This window comes from Cataglyphis hispanica, chromosome 15 (genome assembly GCF_021464435.1).
Source record: "Cataglyphis hispanica isolate Lineage 1 chromosome 15, ULB_Chis1_1.0, whole genome shotgun sequence".
NCBI classification, from domain to species: domain Eukaryota; kingdom Metazoa; phylum Arthropoda; class Insecta; order Hymenoptera; family Formicidae; genus Cataglyphis; species Cataglyphis hispanica.
The window spans coordinates 233,979-252,641 of NC_065968.1; the positions used below are offsets into that span (position 1 = coordinate 233,979).

The window sequence follows — 18,663 nt, forward strand, 5'->3', positions numbered from 1 at the left end:
TTAGAATAGATCTTCCATTTCATCTTCATCCTGCAGAAAAGCATAAGAGAAAAAACTCGTGCTTTTTAAATCGACATTCATGGAGTATAGTGTATGCACGCAATACTATCTCATAAAAAATGTAAAATTATCGTACGTCGTACATTCGTAAATCAGTCATGTGATAGAATATTGTGCGTATGCGCAGACGATCGTTCAAAAAATTACAATTTCATGTTGATGATTATTCGAAATATGATCGCTGTTACCAGCGAGATTGCGCATCTCGTTGAAAATATATCTCATAAAAGAAATATGATTTGCAATTTCGACATTGTTCAATATGGATGAACCGCATTTACAGAGCGAGGTTACGCTCAATCAGCTGTTGCTAACAGCTGTTAGCTGCATCAGACCTAACGCGGTCTCGGACCTAAGGTCATCAAGTGGGAAAGTATATTATATGAATATGCGTTGACTTTGACTCGCTAACATCATACGCAGACCGACACCTGCGAGATTCAACACGATCGCGCCTGGCGATTCGGAGAGTCACGAGATTCGAATCCGTCATAACAGACCTATACATCCAATAAAATGCGACGTGATTATCATCATGGAACGTGAAAGTATCACAATGGGTGAAACCGGCGGGATGGCCGCAATTTTGAATAATGATCTGGAGTTTTGGATGACACGACTTCCGGCACCGCTCAAGGATATATCTATAATACATCTGGCGATACCCGGTACGTTCAAATCGTTTCATTCGATCCGTATAGTAATTTGGAATGTATAATAATTGTATAATAATAATAATGGAATTGTATGATTTAGAAAAATTTTAATATTGTCAAGCAATGAGATATACATCTTTCTGAAAAAACTAAAAGAAGATATTTATATACAACTGAAATGTTTTTTTTACTCAATTATCTTTGCTGTAAAACGCTAGATTTTCCAAATACTTTAGAGAGACTATGTTGAAATTTAATTATTTGTCTCGTTCTTATTTAGAATAATGTGATAACAGTTTTCTAAATATTTTGACACTAAAGCTCCAAATTTTATATCTTATTTCATAATTTTATAAGAATCGGATTTTTTAAATTAGTAAATATTTCGTGCACAGTAAATAAATACTCTCGTTAGTAAAGGAATAAGTTTGGAAGATACAAAGAGAAACTGTATTAATTGTACAAATTTCATATATAATTATTTAATTAACTTTTAATTTATTTACTCTAAAAAAGCTAATATGAACGAATAATCGAATGACTATATTTATAGCATCCAGTATACGAACAATTGATTATATTTTCAATAGGTTCTCATGACACCATGACTTATACGATTGAAAAACGCAACGACGTGGGACCGGACGAACCAGCCTTCATTCGTACGCTCGGCCGTTACTGCTCCTTCATTGCCAAGCCCATTATTCTAAATTGGTCTATTACACAACGCGACGATGTCAAGCAGCAGCTCAACGGCGGAATCCGATATCTCGATTTGCGTGTCGCTACGAAACCAGAAAGCAAGGACGTATACTTCCTTCACGGTTTGTATGGCTCGGAGATTAGCAAGCCGCTTCTGGATGTTGCCGATTGGCTTACCTCGCACGCGAATGAGATCATCATTCTCGACTTTCAACACTTCTACGGCTTCATGGACGATGATCATCATCGTTTCATAGAGAGGATATATCAGATCTTCCGCGAGAAATTGTGCCCGGTTTCCTCTACATTCGATCACATAACGCTGAGATGGCTCGTCGCGAATCGATATCAAATGTTTGTGATTTACAGGAACGTTTACGCGCACAATTACGCGAACCTATGGCCATCCGATCTCTGGCATACCGTGTGGCCCAACACTGTCCGCGTGGACGAACTGATCGATTTCTTGAATATCGAGCTGCAGAACAGATCCTTGGACATCGCATTCGTATCGCAATGCCTATTGACGCCGGATACTTCTTACGTTTTAAAACATTTGTGCGGTACTTTGCAAAGGGATCTGGTGCCCCTCTGTCAGAAGGCGATTCTCTCTTGGATAAATCAGAAACGACCTGGCCACGGCGGACTGAATATAGTTATAGCGGACTTCGTATCAGACAGCAACTTTCTATTTTCCAAAACTGTAATTCAGAGCAATACAAAACTCCTGTCCAATTCTGAAAGTTTTTTAGACTAATCTCATGTCTACCGCTTAAGAGTACAAATGTGCAACACAGCCTTTAAATATTAACACATCTCGTTCCACTTTATATATATAATATATATTCATCTGGTGATGAGTAAATATCACCCAAAAACTGTAGATTATTCAACATATGATAACAGTGATAAAACTAACGTGAAACAAGTTGAGGCTATTTAATATTTAAATTTTTAAGATGTATATTTCTAACTTACACCGGTCTATTGTAGTCGCAGTTATACATATTTAAGCTAAACACGTTATTTGGAAAACAGACATTTAATTAATCTTATATACAATAAATAATATGTATATTTCTGCCGATTTGCACTCTAGGATAAGCTCCAGTCTGATTCTTATTACAATACTTTCTCTTCATATACAATATGTTTGATGGATTCTTAATAACATAAAAAGATACTAGATTCCAGATACGGAGAAGAAAGTTTCTTGAAATATTAGTATGGATATCTTTTGAATATAAATATTACTTAAATGTTAGCATTAAAGGGAAACGATTTCATTGCTATCTTATCATATTGTTGGTATGTAACATCAAAAGAGATATAGCAGCATTTCTAATGTATGAGTAGTAGTAGATGCTAAATTTTTATTATAATTCTTGTTTCAACAGGAGAAATATTATATATCTCTATCATACTTAAGTATACAAGCTGGCAGTAGAGCAAATAAAGTATACGTCACACAACAAACTTACCATTCGCAGAATATTTGCATTCACAGTTGTTTGTACTTTCTTTAATAAGTTCAATACTTCGTGTGCGAGAATGCCGAGTGAATGTGTGAATCAATGAAGATATAAGTTTTGCGTAATTAGTAGATAATTTGGACGAAGTACATCTTTTAACAAATTTTCCTTTTTGCGAGTATTTCAGCAATAGTAAATGTTATGGTTCTCTAGAATCTGCGACCAGCTCATTAGTTTTGATCATAACTGGTCATAAAGCTTTCACCTTAAGTTGCTTCATTCTGGGAGCACGTTTTTTCGCCAATCTTCGTTGTTCCTTTTCTTCCCATTTCCTTTGTTTATCGGGATCCTCCTCTTGGAGAATTTTCTCTTTCTCGGCTCTCCGACGCTCTTCCCGTCTTAGCGCCGCGGCTTCGGCCCTTGCGGCATGTGTCGTTTTCAGGAAGGCCTCTTCCACTTTGAGTCTGTTTTTATCCGCCTTATTTTTACTCTATGTACAATAACATTTTATTTCCAGTGTAATAATTTTCAAGAATATTTCCCATTATAAAGCACAAAGAAATATATACGAACCTCTTTAGATAACTTGAAACGTCGCAGTTTATCGATTAAATAAAAAGCAAGTTGAAGTAGAAGTTTGAGTCTCTCCTGAGTTTCCGCGTTACACGTGCGACCCTTAAGACTTATATTCAGGCCCATCAACAATACCCTTTTTACTTCAGGCATCGTTAATTGAGTAGTATCTCTGGAATGAAGCTACAGTTATTAGTATCGTTAATATTACTTATGATTTAATATCACATATAAATGGTGCGCAAAAAAAGTTGCATTTGTTATATTGCATCTATTTAAATAACTCTCTCATGTAGTGTTAGTTAATATACATATTTAGTAATTTTTTTTTTTTATGCATTTTTACTTACTCTTGTTGTTTGCGTCCACTGAATTGATCACTAATATGAATATAATCTATATAAGATGCAAATTTTGAGAAGGTTTGCAGAACTCTGGTGTCCAAGATAGCTGACGTCGTTTCTGCAATCTCGGACATTACATAAAAACCTGATGGAAGACCGAATTTTTCCCCAGGTCGTTTTTCCGGGCAATAAACACTAATGTCAGCCATATCGCGCACCAAGTGCATTGCTGTTCGTTTTGTAGCAACTGCTAAAACAAAATTGTCTATTTCGTCCTTTGAGAGCTCTATATGTATGTGAGCTTGATCATTTTGCGGACGTACTAACTGAGCTAATACAGCGACTAAATCTTGCCTCTTTATTAATTTCAATTCGATGAGCATTGAATCGCATCCGACACGTCCTGAACAGTATAAACTATACTGTGATTCGCTCTCTTTCATTAAATCATTGTCGTTGGCGTTATCACCTGATTTACTTGAATGACCAACAAGAGAGAAATTATCTAACAAAAGTTGCTTATGATCTATTAGCCATTGCTCGGCTATACGGGCATTCCTCGAACGTCCTACTATATAATTTATAAAGTATACCAGCAGTCCAGTGATCATTAATATTTCTAAATAAAAGCTATCCCATCTATCTCGCAGATGTAACGGGACTTTTGTAATGGTCAATGTGGAAGGTTCATCAGTTTTTGGACCAGCGTTGCTTCCTGCAACATCCAGCCCTTCAAACTCTTCCTCATCTTGGAAGTGATCAAATTCACTGTCTCCATCTGCCACTAAGACCTCATCGTCCTCAAAATCCTGGTCTTCTTCTTGTATCGATTCTGATACACGTTCAATCGGTAGACTTGGCTTTTCCTCCTCGAAGTCTTCAAACTCGGCAAATTCATTGTCTTCAGGTATTTCTTCCTGAAAATGCGCTGTAACCCATAAATTAGTAGCTACTAATACGATGTGCGCTATCACAATCCACAATTTCATGTTACCTGAAACAGAAAACAGGAGAGTAAAAAGATATAGTATACTTTATATTTCACTTTATAATTGCAATTTAAACAAGCTTGTTATCAATCAAGATTTCTTCTACTAATTCTTCCCACTCTCTATCTTGTTAAAATATTTAATCCATATTATAAAATCTATCACGATAGTGTCAATTCTGAAAATAGTTGAAATAAGTAATAAAAATATATTATTGCAAAAATATAGAAAATATGTAGGAAAATTCTTTAAAATATAAATCTAATAATTACAATAATAAAGTGATAAAAATCTAGATATATCAATAATTAAGACTATTCAATAATTTTAATTCATAGAATTTCTTGATATATGATTTGATATTAAAGTAGCGCATTTAAAAAAAAATTAATTACTATCTCCGATAGATAAAAAATTTTTGTTTTATATTTTAGCAAAATATATGCGTGTACACTGTCTTTTTAACTGCGTGAAGACACGCAAATTTATAATTAACCTATCATGAATTGTAGAATTGATATGATATCTTACCGGTGAATATAAAAGATTTTATATATAAAAATGTGGATTTCTTGTCATCGATCTCAGTTATGAGACGTAAACGGAAGTAAATTATAACAAATATTACGATATAATGACACTGATTGCTCCTCGACGAAAGGACAGATGATTCGCATCACTTATCGCATGTGACGTGATGAAAGTGCATGCATATAACATATATATGTATACTAAAAAGTTCACTATGTGCGCGAAATCATTTCCTCTAAAACCGAAATATTGACCGCAACTTTATTTTTATATAAAAAGCACACGATAAAAACAAAATACTAGAAAGCGTTACATTTATATTATAAAGAATATTTTACAAGGAATATAATATATACAGTAAAAACAACACAAGTTTTGAACAAGTAAACGAAAAAAAATTTTATTTGTTGGAAAACTTTTACATTTAATATAGATTTTTTTACACAAATGTTATATGTTCGCGATAGAGTGTTGGTAAAATTTCTATCTGCAAATTTTGACAATTTTTATATATTTGCAGACTTCTCATTTCTTCACGACGATCCCACCGGTCGGTAAAACAGACTGCTTTGGGCACGCTGAAAGCGCGACTTTCCCTACTCTGATCTGGACATTCGATGACGTAACGAGATATTGATTCGGCGTACCCGGCCCCGGCCCCCAGCCCCGGCTCCGGCGTCGCAGGCGACCAGCGATAGACGTGGTGCTCGCGCGCGCACGCTTGACGTTTAACGTCGCGCGTTCTTCTTCCTTTCCTGTCAAAACAGTTATGCGATCACGTTCGCGTAACGTATCGAGTGTCGTAGCGAATAATAATAATCCGTATACCGACTAAACATACGCATTCTCGGTGCGACTATCGGTGCGATTCGGTTCCTCCCGCGAGAATCAATATGCGAGAGCGTCATAGCGGCTGTTTCGTTGACAGCGAATCCTTGGGCTAAACAATGGATCAATACCGATACCTTGCGGCGGAGAGCGACTCGTAGAAACGGTAATGAATCGCCGTTTCCCTCCTCTCGTCTCCCCGCGAGCGAGATTCTTTAGTCCGCGCTACACGTATCGTTTCGCGATAGGCGAAACACAGAAACGCTAAATCTTACATTAGAGAGAACTGTACTCTTCTCCTCGGTTTTCTCTCTTTGCATCACGCACGCATACACGCACGCACGTACGTATTATTTAACCCTTAACCCTATGCGAATATGAATTGACAGGTGTCTTGTATGTCTTATTAATATAACACGAAAAAGATAAAAACTTTGTTTAGTTTTCAGATCAAATTACTCACTTTAATAGATGTAACGCAAAAAAATGAAAAAAAAAAAAAATGAATGCAGATGAATCCTAATAAGAATCAAATTTGGAATTATATAATATATATATTATTCGTATTTTTTGTGGCAAATATTTTACGCTACGCTATTGTATTTGAGATCAAGGAGGGTAGCGGTTGCACGCACACATTTTATCGACGAAACGTTCCGTGAAATTAATATGTGATGATTCAAATGGAAGACAAAATGAGTATTTGATTTTTCACGCTTAATTTGAATGCGATGTCAACGAGATTTCTTTTTTTACCTATGAAGACGATGTTTCTCGAATTTTATTTACGAATATATCTCTGCTATTCAAAATACAACGTAATTAAACGCATTTAAAATGAAACTGTAAAATATCTGCAGGCAATTTTATTGATTCGAGTTGTGAGCATAGCAACGCAAAGATTCACAAAAATAATAATAAAATTGTAGCAGTTTGATTGAAGATTAAAATAATATTATTCAATTGCATCTCTATTGACAATATAAATGTAAAAATTTTTCAATTTCCGTAATTGTTTATTGTTTGCAGTTTTAGTGATACGCTGTTCATTTTTTTTTCTTACTTTAATCTTTATCGCGTGTAGAGACAAAAATGCTATCGTTCACAGAATATATCCAATTTTTTTTATTTATTTTTTCAATACAATTTTTTTTTATTTTATGTAAACGGAGATTAAATGCAAAAACTGATTGTCATGTGTGGAAATAAACATTGACATTATGCAATATAAAAATCTAAAAAGTCGTGAAAAATATTAAAAAGACTGTAATGACATATTTTTTTGTTAAAAACAATCGCTTTAAAAAATTAATAAATTGCAAGAATCTGATTTGTAAGGGAAAATAAGATAGACAAATTTGTTGAAAATTAAATAAAATATTTTATATGTAGACTTTTTTATTTACACTTTCATAACGAGAATATATAAAGTTTTTATAAACATATAAATTATTTGCAAGTTTAGTTTTTTTAAATCCTATTCGAAATTCGTATGTACTAAAAAACAATTTAGACGATTTAAGTAGAAAAATACTTATCTTAAATCTTTACAATTTGTGTTTTAAGAGATATATAATTATTAATTATCATCATAAACTTTACAGTAAAATACGATTATTAATATATATATATATGTGTGCGTGTTTGTGTATATAGTTATTCTTAAAATATTATTTGTATATAAAATATTTTAAGATAATCAAAATCGAGATCTTAAGACAAGTAATATGTATTCCATCTATATGTACAGAAAAGACGAAGTTATTAAATACAATTTAAATTAAAAATTCTAGTCTAAAAGTTGATTAAAATAAGCTACTTTGAATCTGGAGAATAAAGTGTAAAATTAAATCCGTTGTCATTATAGACGAGAGCCGCCAATATTCTTCACCGCCGGTATGGAGAAATCCGACAATCAGCAGAGGACCTGGAAAAAGAAAAGTATGATGAAATCGACTCCTAACACCGAAGTGGTGGCAACGCAATGCGTAAAAGTGGTCGTACGATGCCGGCCGATGGACGAGCGGGAGATCGCGCGCAATTATAGCCGTGTCGTCGACGTAATCCCGTCCAGAGGTGTCGTCGAAGTACGGCATCCCCGCGACGATCCGTCCAGCGAGACAGTCAAGGTATTCACCTTCGACGCGGTGTATGACTGGAACTCCACCCAGCAGGAGCTATATGAGGAGACGGTCAGGCCACTGGTGTCCTCGGTACTCGATGGCTTCAACGGCACTATATTCGCCTATGGGCAAACCGGCACCGGCAAGACGTATACGATGGAAGGCTCGAAGATGGATCACGAGAGACGCGGTATCATCCCGCGTTCCTTCGAGCACATATTTAATCACATCGGCCGATCCGAAAACATGCAGTATCTGGTAAGGGCCAGCTATCTGGAGATCTATCAGGAGGAGATACGCGATCTACTGCATCCGGATCAGAGTTTGCGCTTCGAGCTGAAAGAGAAACCGGACATCGGGGTGTACGTCAAGGATCTATCGACCGCCGTCTGTAAAAGTGCGGCGGAGATACAGCATCTGATGAACATGGGTAATCAGAACAGAACGATCGGTGCGACGAATATGAATGAGCACAGTTCGCGGTCGCACGCGATTTTCCTCATCACAATCGAAATGGGCAGCATCGGTGATTGCGGCGGTATCAGAGTTGGACGTTTGAATCTTGTTGATCTCGCCGGCAGCGAAAGACAAAGCAAAACCGGTTCCTCAGGGGAGAGATTAAAGGAGGCAAGCAAGATCAATCTGAGTTTGTCGGCTTTGGGTAATGTGATCTCGGCCCTAGTGGACGGTAAAACGACGCACGTGCCATATCGAGATTCTAAACTTACAAGACTACTACAGGACTCGTTAGGTGGTAATTCGAAAACAATTATGGTCGCAAACATCGGCCCTGCCAGTTATAACTATGATGAAACTCTGACGACTTTGCGGTATGCCAGCCGTGCTAAGAATATTAAGAATAAGCCTAGAATAAACGAAGATCCAAAGGATGCTTTACTGAGGCAATATCAGGAAGAGATAGGTCGATTGAAGGAAAAACTCGCGCAAAAGGGTGGAACGCAACGAAAGAAGAAGAAGTCGAAGAGAAAGAAAGAGGACGATGCAATAGATTCGGACTCTGAGGCGGATGATAATAGTCGCGGTGAAGACAATAAGGTAACCGAAACTGATAAGAAACTCATAGCGGAACAGTTGAAGGCTGAGAAGCAGGAGACCGAGAATCTCGTGCAGAGAATAAAAGACCTGGAGAGCAAAATGCTCTGTGGCGGCAAAAACATAATCGATCACACAAACGAGCAGCAAAGAGCACTGGAGCAAAAAGCGGCCGAAATCGCGGAACGTAAGAGACGAGAGGTCGAAATGCAGCAGAAGCTGGAGGATGAGGAATTGACGATGGTTGGCGTGAGAGAAACGTACACCACATTGCAGCAGGAGGTAGATGTCAAGTCTAGAAAGTTGCGCAAGTGTTTCACCAAACTGCAGGCCCTGAAACAAGAACTGGAAGATGTGACTAGTGACTATAACCGAGACAGACGGGATTTGGAGCAGGAGCAACACGAACTGATGAAGGAGCTCAAGCTCAAATATCTCATAATCGAGAATTTTATCCCCGAGGAAGAGAAGACCAAGATCCTATCGAGAATTCACTTGGACGAGGAGGAGGACTGCTGGGTGATGAAGGATCCTGAACCATCAAGCATAGACATCATCAAGCGACCTACTTCCGTACCAGGTGCGCGCAGACCCGTCTCGGAGTACGCGCGGATCGCTCTCGCGATGGGACGTGGATGTCGTTACGCGGGCGAGAACATTCTCAACTTGGATCTTGACATGCCTGCGCGAACAACATTGGATTATCAAGGACCTGCGATCGCTCCGACGATTCAAGCCGTTCTCGAGGAGGCTCTACGCGACGAGGGCGATATAGACGTTGACGCATCGAGCACAAAGTTGAGAACCAAGACGCGCTTGCAGTCGGCGCGAGTCAGGCCGAAGAGCGTTACCAAGATGCAACAGATTCCGGCGCCGGTTTACCCCAAAACGAGAGGCCTCGTACCGAAGTAAATGGGAAGACCCCGCGCGCGTACACGCGCTTCTTTTCTTAGTTTTGTTCGAGAAACGTATGTACATATTGTATGAATCGCATCTCTTGTGTGCTTTATTTAATTTCTCGCGATATGTGACCTCGAAGTACGATGGACAAAGAACAGAATGTGTCTTTACAATTCTCTAGTCATTGTGCAATGCGTAAACATACGTATATCGAGCGTGTAACTGTTACAATAATACAATATAAGATAGATCTTCAATTGAAATCTCTCTTCTCTGATCTCTCTTTACATTGTGTAAGAGTTATTTTGAAACGAACGATATAGATATTTAACGATGTAGGATTCTTATTTTTACATTTATTTCGTTTATTTTATTATTTTATGATGTGATTATGCGATATTATTCGTGTCTTTACAAGAACACGAATATATATTTTCGAGGAAAGGAAGTATATTACAAATGTGATACTCTTGTGTTATATTTATTAAAGAATTACATTTTATTCCGTAAACGTCAAACATTTTGAATATCATCTGCGACATATTTTCTTCCCTTTTTTTTTTTTTTTAAAGACCTAAAACGTCTTTTACACAATTATTGCGAATCAAGTTTTGCCGTTGCGGTTTCTACACAATACACATAAAAGCGCGGAGCAATAATTATTCGTTTTATCAAGTATATTACAAATGAATAAAAGACCAATTTTTTTATATCGATAAAAACTAAACGTGACATACAATGTGTAACACAAGGATAGATTGTTTATTTACTTTACTTACTTTTGTTTCTGGTCGAAATCGCGTGTACATAACAATGACACATGTTCACTTCGTGCATATAGTACAACTCACTCGCAGGCAACGTAACATGGAGACATATCACTGTGCACACACCCGCGTGACACACATATATGAAGGATGCATGAAGATTCGCGTTTAGAGACAAACTTTACTCGATGTATGAACGTACAAAAAGATCTCGTAACATTACATATTTAACGACTATATTTAATGCGCACTTTCCCATATACTCGTCGTACATTGAAACGAGACTCTATCCCGTTTGCAAATAGTACAATATATAACAATTTTATGCGCATCTCGTAATATATGGATTTTATCAAAATAAAGTGCGGAGAAAGAGATTACGCGCAGACAAAAAACGCTTGGATACACATAAAAAATGTTTTCGTAGTATAATTTCATATAAATTGTATTATATGAATCGCTCGCGCGGAAAAAAAAGAAAAGTATTATCGCTGCTTAATCTCGAAATAGGATCTAATTCATTTTGTTAAAGATACATTCGCGAGTAAACTTGCACAGACAATCGTACAACTACATGTATAAAAAGAGAAAGAAAGAGAGAGAACGAGATCTGAAACGTCGTTGAAGTTCGCCATAATGTTCGCGATGCGTTATAACGCGAATATTCGGTAAAAGCTGCGCATCATTAACGAGTTGATATTGATTCAATAAAATCGCGGTTGCTGCATATAAGCATCGTATTGCTGCGACTGCGATTGCTGAACGTAGTTAGATGGATGCGCGGCTTGTGGCGGCGCGACGTAAGAGCCGTAAGGTTGTTGAGGGTACTGATTCGACGATATCGATGGTCCACCGTATTGGCCTTGATTACCCATATTACCATAACCCTGATAATTATAACCGTCGTCTACGTAACCTGAATTATTGGGAAATATCTGTTGCGGCTGCTGATAGTTCGCGAACTGCTGATTAGACACATTGGGATAGGCCGTCAACGGCTGTCCCTGCGGCCGCGGCTGATTATTTGGAAGAAAACTTTGATTGTAGAAGCTTCCGGTTGATGGTATCTGTTCGACGGGATTCGCTATCGGTTCGATTGTATCACTAGTCAAACTCGTATGCGACTTGGGAACGTATTTGTTGGGCAGATCGCACATAATATTCGCGATCAGCCGTTTCGTCTCGTTCAGTATCGCGTTCGGATCGCTCGTTTTCGTGGTTTCCTTCTGCCTCGGCACCGGTGATCGCGATCTGGATCTCGATCTCGATCTCGAACGCGACCACGATTTCGGCGATTTGGAAAAAGCGCGGGATTTCTTGGCTTTCTCATTTTCGCTCACATTTTTATTCGCCGCTTTGTAGATATCTTCGTACGTATAATCGTCATCGTCATCAGACAGATCTATCTTCGTCTTCATTTTGTCTTGATCGTTATCCTTTTTCGTTTGCTGCTCCTCGTCCTCGTCGTTCGCGAACATGTCCACCTTAGGTTTCCATTTGTCGTCGTCATCAGTTGGATTTTGATTCCCCTTTCGAGTGGAAAACGGAGAGATGCTCTTCCTGTTTCTGCCAATCGTGGCTTCGATCTCCGGAGTTGGTGATTTTGTATTACCCGATATTACGCCAAGATTGACAAAATTCCGTAATTTCTCCACTCTAATCGGATCGCTCGCTTCGAGCTTCTTCAGAAAATTGATAAGACCGTGTTGCTCCTGCGTATTTAGATCTTTAAAGTTTTGCAACTTTACTTTCAGATCCATGTCCGACAGATCCTCCATTTTCGAGGCTTGCCGTTCCGTGGAATCGTTTGATACAATCGTGACCGTTTTTGCGGGTTCCGCTACTTGAGAGGCAGCTCCGACATTGCCGGAATTACCGGTCAGACCTCTAACAAAGTCAGCAGTGGTCACGGGTTTATCGGAATGCTTCGATGCCTCAGCCATGCCGACTACGGCATTAATGAGAGTCTCCAATTCTTCCTGAGAAACATTTGTTCTACCTTGCGCGACGAGAGCCGCGGCGATTTGCCGAGCGATAGCAACTTTGTCGATCGTACCGATACCCGGTACGCTCACCGGTTCGGATTTAATGGACGGTGTAAGAATATCTACCGATCTTGTGTATGGGGTCCTATTGACGTAACTTGATGCAGGTTTAGATGCTTCCAGAAGCTCTCGTTCCTTATTTTTCTTCTTTTCCTCTTCAAGTTTTTTCTTACCCTCGGAGGCTCTGTGCAGTAACTTGGCGATGTTCTGTATAGCAGTTTTAGTGGCCGTAATCGCCATCTTTTCTACCATGCCCGCAAACAATTGGCCCTTGAGCTTTTCTTTAACGGTTTCAAACAGAACGCTTACTTCCTCATCGTACAATAATTCCTCGGCGGAATTCGGCTTGGCCTTCTCGGCTGCTAAGGCTTTCGACAGAAGCGATACTATCTTAGGACCGAGAGAACCAAGCTGTCCCTCGAGCGCTGTAAGCAATCGTAAAAGACTAACTACTTCAAAATCCTCTGTCAAGCTTTCGTCTGCAACAGGCGGAGTGGGCGATTTTTCCTTAACGGGATACGGCGTCGCGTAATATATTGGCCTGGAACGGGATGCCGTTCGTGGATAACTATGGCTGTACACGCTTCCCCTTCCGCGCGCGTATGTAGAATACATGTATTCTCGCTCCCTGAGCTCGTGGCGATCGTAATAATCTGGCTTGATCATTTTCGTTCCAACATATTCCACTTCGTCGTCACTCTCTATACGATGTCTGCTGCGCTTTGCGGGGGAACGCTCTCGCTCTCGCTCTCGCCTCGGCGGTATCCATTTCTCCGGCGGTTTATCCTCGGGCAATTCCAATCTTTTTCTAATCTCCTCTTTCCGTTGTTGAAGTTGCTCGTTATGAATCTCGCGCATCCTCTTATTCCAAAACTCGATCCATTCTGGCTTGAAGTCATGCTTGCTCGGATCATTACCCTCAGCTTGGAGCTCCTTGTATCGTCTGTTCCAAAATTTCTTCCACTCGTCCGGATAAGACGGATGTTTCTCGGGGTTTTTCTCGTGGAATTTTAGAGCACGATCCAGCGTTTCCTCGGCGCGTCTAATTTGCTCGCGGTATTTGTCCCACTTATCGCGTTCCCTGAGAGGTTGCAACGAGCGCGATCGTGATCGCGATCGTGATCGACCGCGAGTACGTTCGCGCGAGTATCGTGAGCCGCTACGATACCTGCCGGCGCTTCTTTCGATGGAGCTTCTTTTTCTACCTCGACTCGGTGAACGAGATCTTGAACGAGACGGAGACGGACTGCTAGATATACTCGAAAGTGACGACAGCGATTTAGTATCGTCTGAAGGACGTTTAGGCGATTTTTTTACAACCTCTTCAGGTTTCGGTGAAGTTTTACGAAGACTCATTTTGTCTTTGTTAAATATACGCATTTTGAAACCCCTAAAATAAAGATATATTTTAAATTTAGAGTTATTAAAAAAAAAAAACGTTGTTATAGCAAAGAATCAAAAAACAATCAAAAAATCTGATTGACACAGATTCAACTATTGTTCAAATGAAAAAAAAAAAAAATGTTACATTCTATTCAGAGAGATTAATATGTTAAAATATATTTTAAAATTTGCAAATATTATTCTTATTTCTCCATAATTAATTATATTTTTGGCTTTACTGCCTCGTTTACTTACGATTTTGAAGTTTCTCCTTTTGTATCTAATTTTTTTAAAGGCGACTTTTCCTTTTTCTTGTCATCCTTTTTAAATTTATCATCAATCTTCTCATCAACAATATTGGAATCTTGATAGAAATCAATGATTTAAAAAATGTATTTTATAATAGTTTTATCCACAATACCCACTTATATACAAGTATATAATATAAGTATATAAAATGTATATGCATGTTATACTCACCTTTTTTTCTAACATTACCATTTATTTCTGCCATTTTTTCATCAAAATTTGTCACCCATCGCACATCATAAACTTCCATAAACGTACACTCTGGCGTTTCCCTGTATATAGGAAACAGCTACATTGATTTTTATATAATAATGTCAAGTAAATAATCATAGAGTTATTATTAAAGGGAAACTTCGGAAATGTCATGTTCGTAACTTTTAAGTATTGCAGTAAGTAATGAACATAAGTTAAAAACTGAGAAAATAGATTTTGATGATGACAAACATCATTAATAAATTATTAATTGGTCTAATGTTCGGACTTACCTAAAATGAACATCCTGATAAACCCTCTTGATATATACCATCTTATTTTTTTCGAACTGAATCTTGTCGACTAATTGCGGCTTCATTCTTCCAAACTTCTCTTCGATCTTCTTGGCCACTAACACCGATATTTCATTGGCTCCGCGCTTATAATTAGGCGTACGCGGTAACTCTGTAATCGCTCGCGATATAGTCGGGAAGTGTCTATTGAGGTATGTGATTCGGTGATTGTAACTGGTAATGTGGGCCATTACTGTACGTGGATCACCGCGTTTATCGCACAAAACACATGTATAACTCGGTTCGCACGAATCATTGTCCACTAATTCCAGCAAATACTCGAGACCGACGAGCGGCGAGCTCTGATGCCGGTCCAAACTCATCTGTATCGATGTGATCCGCGTAATTTGATCCTCCATGCCAGGTGGCACTGGTTCGCCAGGTGCCAGAGTGTCGCCGATAGTCGTAGACTGCACCGGGGCGACCGTCTTGGATACGTCTTGTGGTCGCTTGGACCATAGCATAACTGGATATGGCCACTCGTCCAGTTTCATCTTGTGACGATTACACAGATTATGACTTATCAACTTATGTGCTCCAAATAGGGCAACATTACAGATATGACACCATATATCACCGTCTTCGGTCTCGGAGTAGACTGGTCTCAGTGCACCATCTTCGGCGGTAACGCTGCATCGCATTATACGCTTGCGATCATATTCTTCCTATAGAACATAAACGATTCGTAAGATGAACGATGTTCCGTTGTTGAAGTTAAAGTCTCAAAAATGTTCATAATAACATTCGGCTGTACCATTTTTGGGGGTAAAATGTTAAACCCGTATGTATCACAGTCGCATTAAACGATCCTCTTTGAACATTTGGATGATCAAATTCATTGCACATAATATTTGATAAGTTATATTTGTTTGCAATTAATGCATGCATAATTTGCGACACCTTGCTTATTCTTGCATCCGCTACATTCTTTTTACCTTTTCCTTATCCTCTTCTGATAAGTGAGAAGGATTACGTCCCTCTATATCGAGATCATCAAAGTTCTGCATGATATGGCTGTAATTAGCGGGCGAAGAGTCTCCACCGATGCTTTCTGAAAATATTGAAATCCTATAAAGGTCAAGAAAATGACAATAATATATATATACATATGACAAGGTTGGCACAAGATAACAATTATATTTCATTTACAACAAAAGTTCTAAAATTTGAAAAAGAAAAATTTTTTAGATTGCTATAAAAGTGTGTTAGAAAAACGTTATGCGATGTAATAAATATTAGCAAATTACATTCACAGATAATTGAATTTATCTACGAATATAATTCCACTTATTATCATCAGCCAACGTTGTAGTAGCAATTTCTGGTAATTCACAGTATAGCAATTAATATTATAATTATTATAATTTGTGATGGAAAATGTGAATTAGCCGTATTTACTTACCATGCTGTTGTTGTATGTGCTAATATTTAATTTAATTAAACATTTATAATATTGCATGTTTAATGTATATAATATGATTATTAAATAGAAAACAGAGACATTTCTGTTATACTTAACTTTAATTCTAAAAAATATAATAAAACTATGAGTTTGTATTCAATATGCACATATATGAGACACACATATGGCACAAAACATATCATAAAATTCAATATTTTCAATAAGCTTTGTAAATTTATTCAAAAGCTTTTATAAGAGATTCTACCGTGTACATAAAAAAACTATACATAAAAAATAATGATACTAACGCACATATTGTACGCTTACAATTATCACAGTTAAGATATAATTTGTTTCACATTATATACGTACACGCATAATAAAACTTGCGACATCTTAATTACAGAAAATAGGATAAAGCATTTATTTTTACCATCTATATGCGATCGCTAACAGTATTATTACTATTTCTACTATCTTGCTGGAGGATATGTAAATAATTCTCCAGCTACTTACCAATTGTAAAAGAATCTCAGAATTTCTCTCAGAGGAGAGAGAGAGAGAGAGCAACCAGTTCCACTACCAGAAACCACAAGTATGTACCACAGAAACTGAACTAATTTTCGTAACGCAAGAAAAAAAAAGAAAAAAAAAAGAACACAAGTCGAGCAAAGTTAAGAACTTAAGCCTTTAACTTTGCCAAATCGATCGACAAGAGAGAGATGTTGATTTCGCACGAGGGTGTCGCCAATCGCTCGCGCACTTGGCGAGCACGAAATGTTATTCATATTTCTGACTGTCGCTTCACCGACAGAATACCGCGTTCTCGATCCCGCGTTAACGAAATGATGAAATAATCAAATGTGGGAATGATGGGAGGTTAGACGAGCAACGGCGGAAATCTTTTACGCGACTTCGCGTGCTCGCGGAAACGCGCTCGTAACGCGAAGCATTCGCGAAAAATGAAAAAATTGTCATCCTGAAAATATCGAGGAACGCGCGCTCGATTAAATCATCATCATCATTATCATCGCTGTCGTCGTCGTCTTAGGCCTCGACACCAACCTTGTTGATATCTCGTACCCGCTATATCGCGAACAGACAGAATCGACTTACCTAATTGCCAGATCGTCGTTCGCTCGATGAAATTTCTCAGCGTAATCTAATCGCCTCTCAATCTCGTTTACGAGTCAATTCCTTCACTGTTCTTCACCGCCATGTCAGGTAGGCCGAACATTATTATGACTGTAACCTGTAACGGCAGAAAAAATTACATGCAGCGAAGCACAGAGCAGAGAGCGGCCATCGCCATCGCGGCGTTTTTCAAAACTTATCGACCGTCCTTTAATATCCGCCACCTACATTTATTATGTAAGTACATAATTGACGAATAATCGTCTGATGATAATTCAGAAATGTAAGCATCGTTGATAAAAGAAGTTAAAATGTGTACACATATATGAAATGCATTTATACTACAGTGGATAAATATATCATACACTTCTTCTTGTATACTGTATAAGAAATTTGAAGGATAGATAAAAATCTTTTGCTATATTTTTATTGGAATCAACTTTCTTTTATTTTAGAATATTCATAGATTTTATAATTTTTGATTGTGATTTTATCATGAATTAATCTTTGACAATTAATATTTTTTAAACTTAAAATAATATTTATCAAAAGCTTTGTGTACTTTTCTCTGTTTTTTATTAATTTTCAATTTATAATCAATTTTTTTTTTTTTTTTGTCGAAATCCTCTATCTTCTTTTTTCCTTCTCCGTTTCTCATACATGATATAACTGTTGAAAAAGATGTATTAAAATATATATTTATCAATAAAGCGTTACACCACCGTTATATCATCTTGACGAAAATATAAACCTACATATAAAAATATGTCGGAGAATAGAAATGCGCGGGAAAATATATTGCGGCTGGTGGCAGGAGTGGGCCCCGGACGCGTGGGCCTGACGCGCG

General features: G+C 37.9%; 3 protein-coding genes across 7 annotated transcripts; 2 read left to right on the forward strand and 1 right to left on the reverse strand.

Moving 5' to 3' along the window:
• The first annotated feature begins 4 nt into the window (after positions 1–4).
• On the forward strand, positions 5–2,894 carry LOC126855244 (PI-PLC X domain-containing protein 3). The gene is made up of 2 exons (XM_050602711.1): positions 5–728; positions 1,307–2,894. Exons 1-2 carry the CDS (start codon positions 596–598, stop codon positions 2,173–2,175), a joined length of 1,002 nt encoding a protein of 333 aa, XP_050458668.1. The 5' UTR covers positions 5–595; the 3' UTR covers positions 2,176–2,894.
• On the reverse strand, positions 2,757–17,991 carry LOC126855218 (PAT complex subunit CCDC47-like). Of its 3 annotated transcripts, XM_050602660.1 has the most exons (6): positions 17,799–17,991; positions 16,216–16,331; positions 15,221–15,945; positions 14,907–15,007; positions 14,682–14,790; positions 10,697–14,433 (listed from the first exon to the last, which is right to left on the reverse strand). In XM_050602660.1, exons 2-6 carry the CDS (start codon positions 16,285–16,287, stop codon positions 11,703–11,705), a joined length of 3,738 nt encoding a protein of 1,245 aa, XP_050458617.1. In that variant the 5' UTR covers positions 16,288–16,331; positions 17,799–17,991; the 3' UTR covers positions 10,697–11,702. The 3 variants fall into 3 exon arrangements, with proteins under 3 accessions (XP_050458619.1, XP_050458618.1, XP_050458617.1); XM_050602662.1 differs by lacking the exons at positions 10,697–14,433; positions 14,682–14,790; positions 14,907–15,007; positions 15,221–15,945; positions 16,216–16,331 and adding exons at positions 2,757–3,380; positions 3,464–3,635; positions 3,814–4,801; XM_050602661.1 differs by lacking the exons at positions 10,697–14,433; positions 14,682–14,790; positions 14,907–15,007; ... (1 more) ...; positions 16,216–16,331; positions 17,799–17,991 and adding exons at positions 2,757–3,380; positions 3,464–3,635; positions 3,814–4,801; positions 5,328–5,559.
• LOC126855228 (kinesin-like protein KIF3B) lies at positions 6,044–10,488 on the forward strand. 3 transcript variants are annotated; one of them, XM_050602684.1, is made up of 2 exons: positions 6,044–6,498; positions 8,023–10,488. In XM_050602684.1, exon 2 carries the CDS (start codon positions 8,054–8,056, stop codon positions 10,241–10,243), a length of 2,190 nt encoding a protein of 729 aa, XP_050458641.1. In that variant the 5' UTR covers positions 6,044–6,498; positions 8,023–8,053; the 3' UTR covers positions 10,244–10,488. The 3 variants fall into 3 exon arrangements, with proteins under 3 accessions (XP_050458641.1, XP_050458644.1, XP_050458643.1); XM_050602687.1 differs by having other exon boundaries at positions 6,044–6,494; XM_050602686.1 differs by having other exon boundaries at positions 6,044–6,321.
• Positions 17,992–18,663: the final 672 nt, after the last annotated feature.

Excerpts from the sequence above, each read along its gene's own strand:
- LOC126855244 (XM_050602711.1), top strand. The coding sequence starts at position 596 with ATGGAACGTGAAAGTATCACAATGGGTGAAACCGGCGGGATGGCCGCA. Across the intron at positions 729-1,306 it reads AATACATCTGGCGATACCCG|GTTCTCATGACACCATGACT; the intron begins GTACGTTCAAAT and ends TATTTTCAATAG.
- LOC126855228 (XM_050602684.1), top strand. The coding sequence starts at position 8,054 with ATGGAGAAATCCGACAATCAGCAGAGGACCTGGAAAAAGAAAAGTATG.
- LOC126855218 (XM_050602660.1), bottom strand. The coding sequence starts at position 16,287 with ATGCAGAACTTTGATGATCTCGATATAGAGGGACGTAATCCTTCTCAC. Across the intron at positions 15,946-16,215 it reads CAGAAGAGGATAAGGAAAAG|GAAGAATATGATCGCAAGCG; the intron begins GTAAAAAGAATG and ends TATGTTCTATAG. Across the intron at positions 14,791-14,906 it reads TGGTAATGTTAGAAAAAAAG|ATTCCAATATTGTTGATGAG; the intron begins GTGAGTATAACA and ends ATTTCTATCAAG.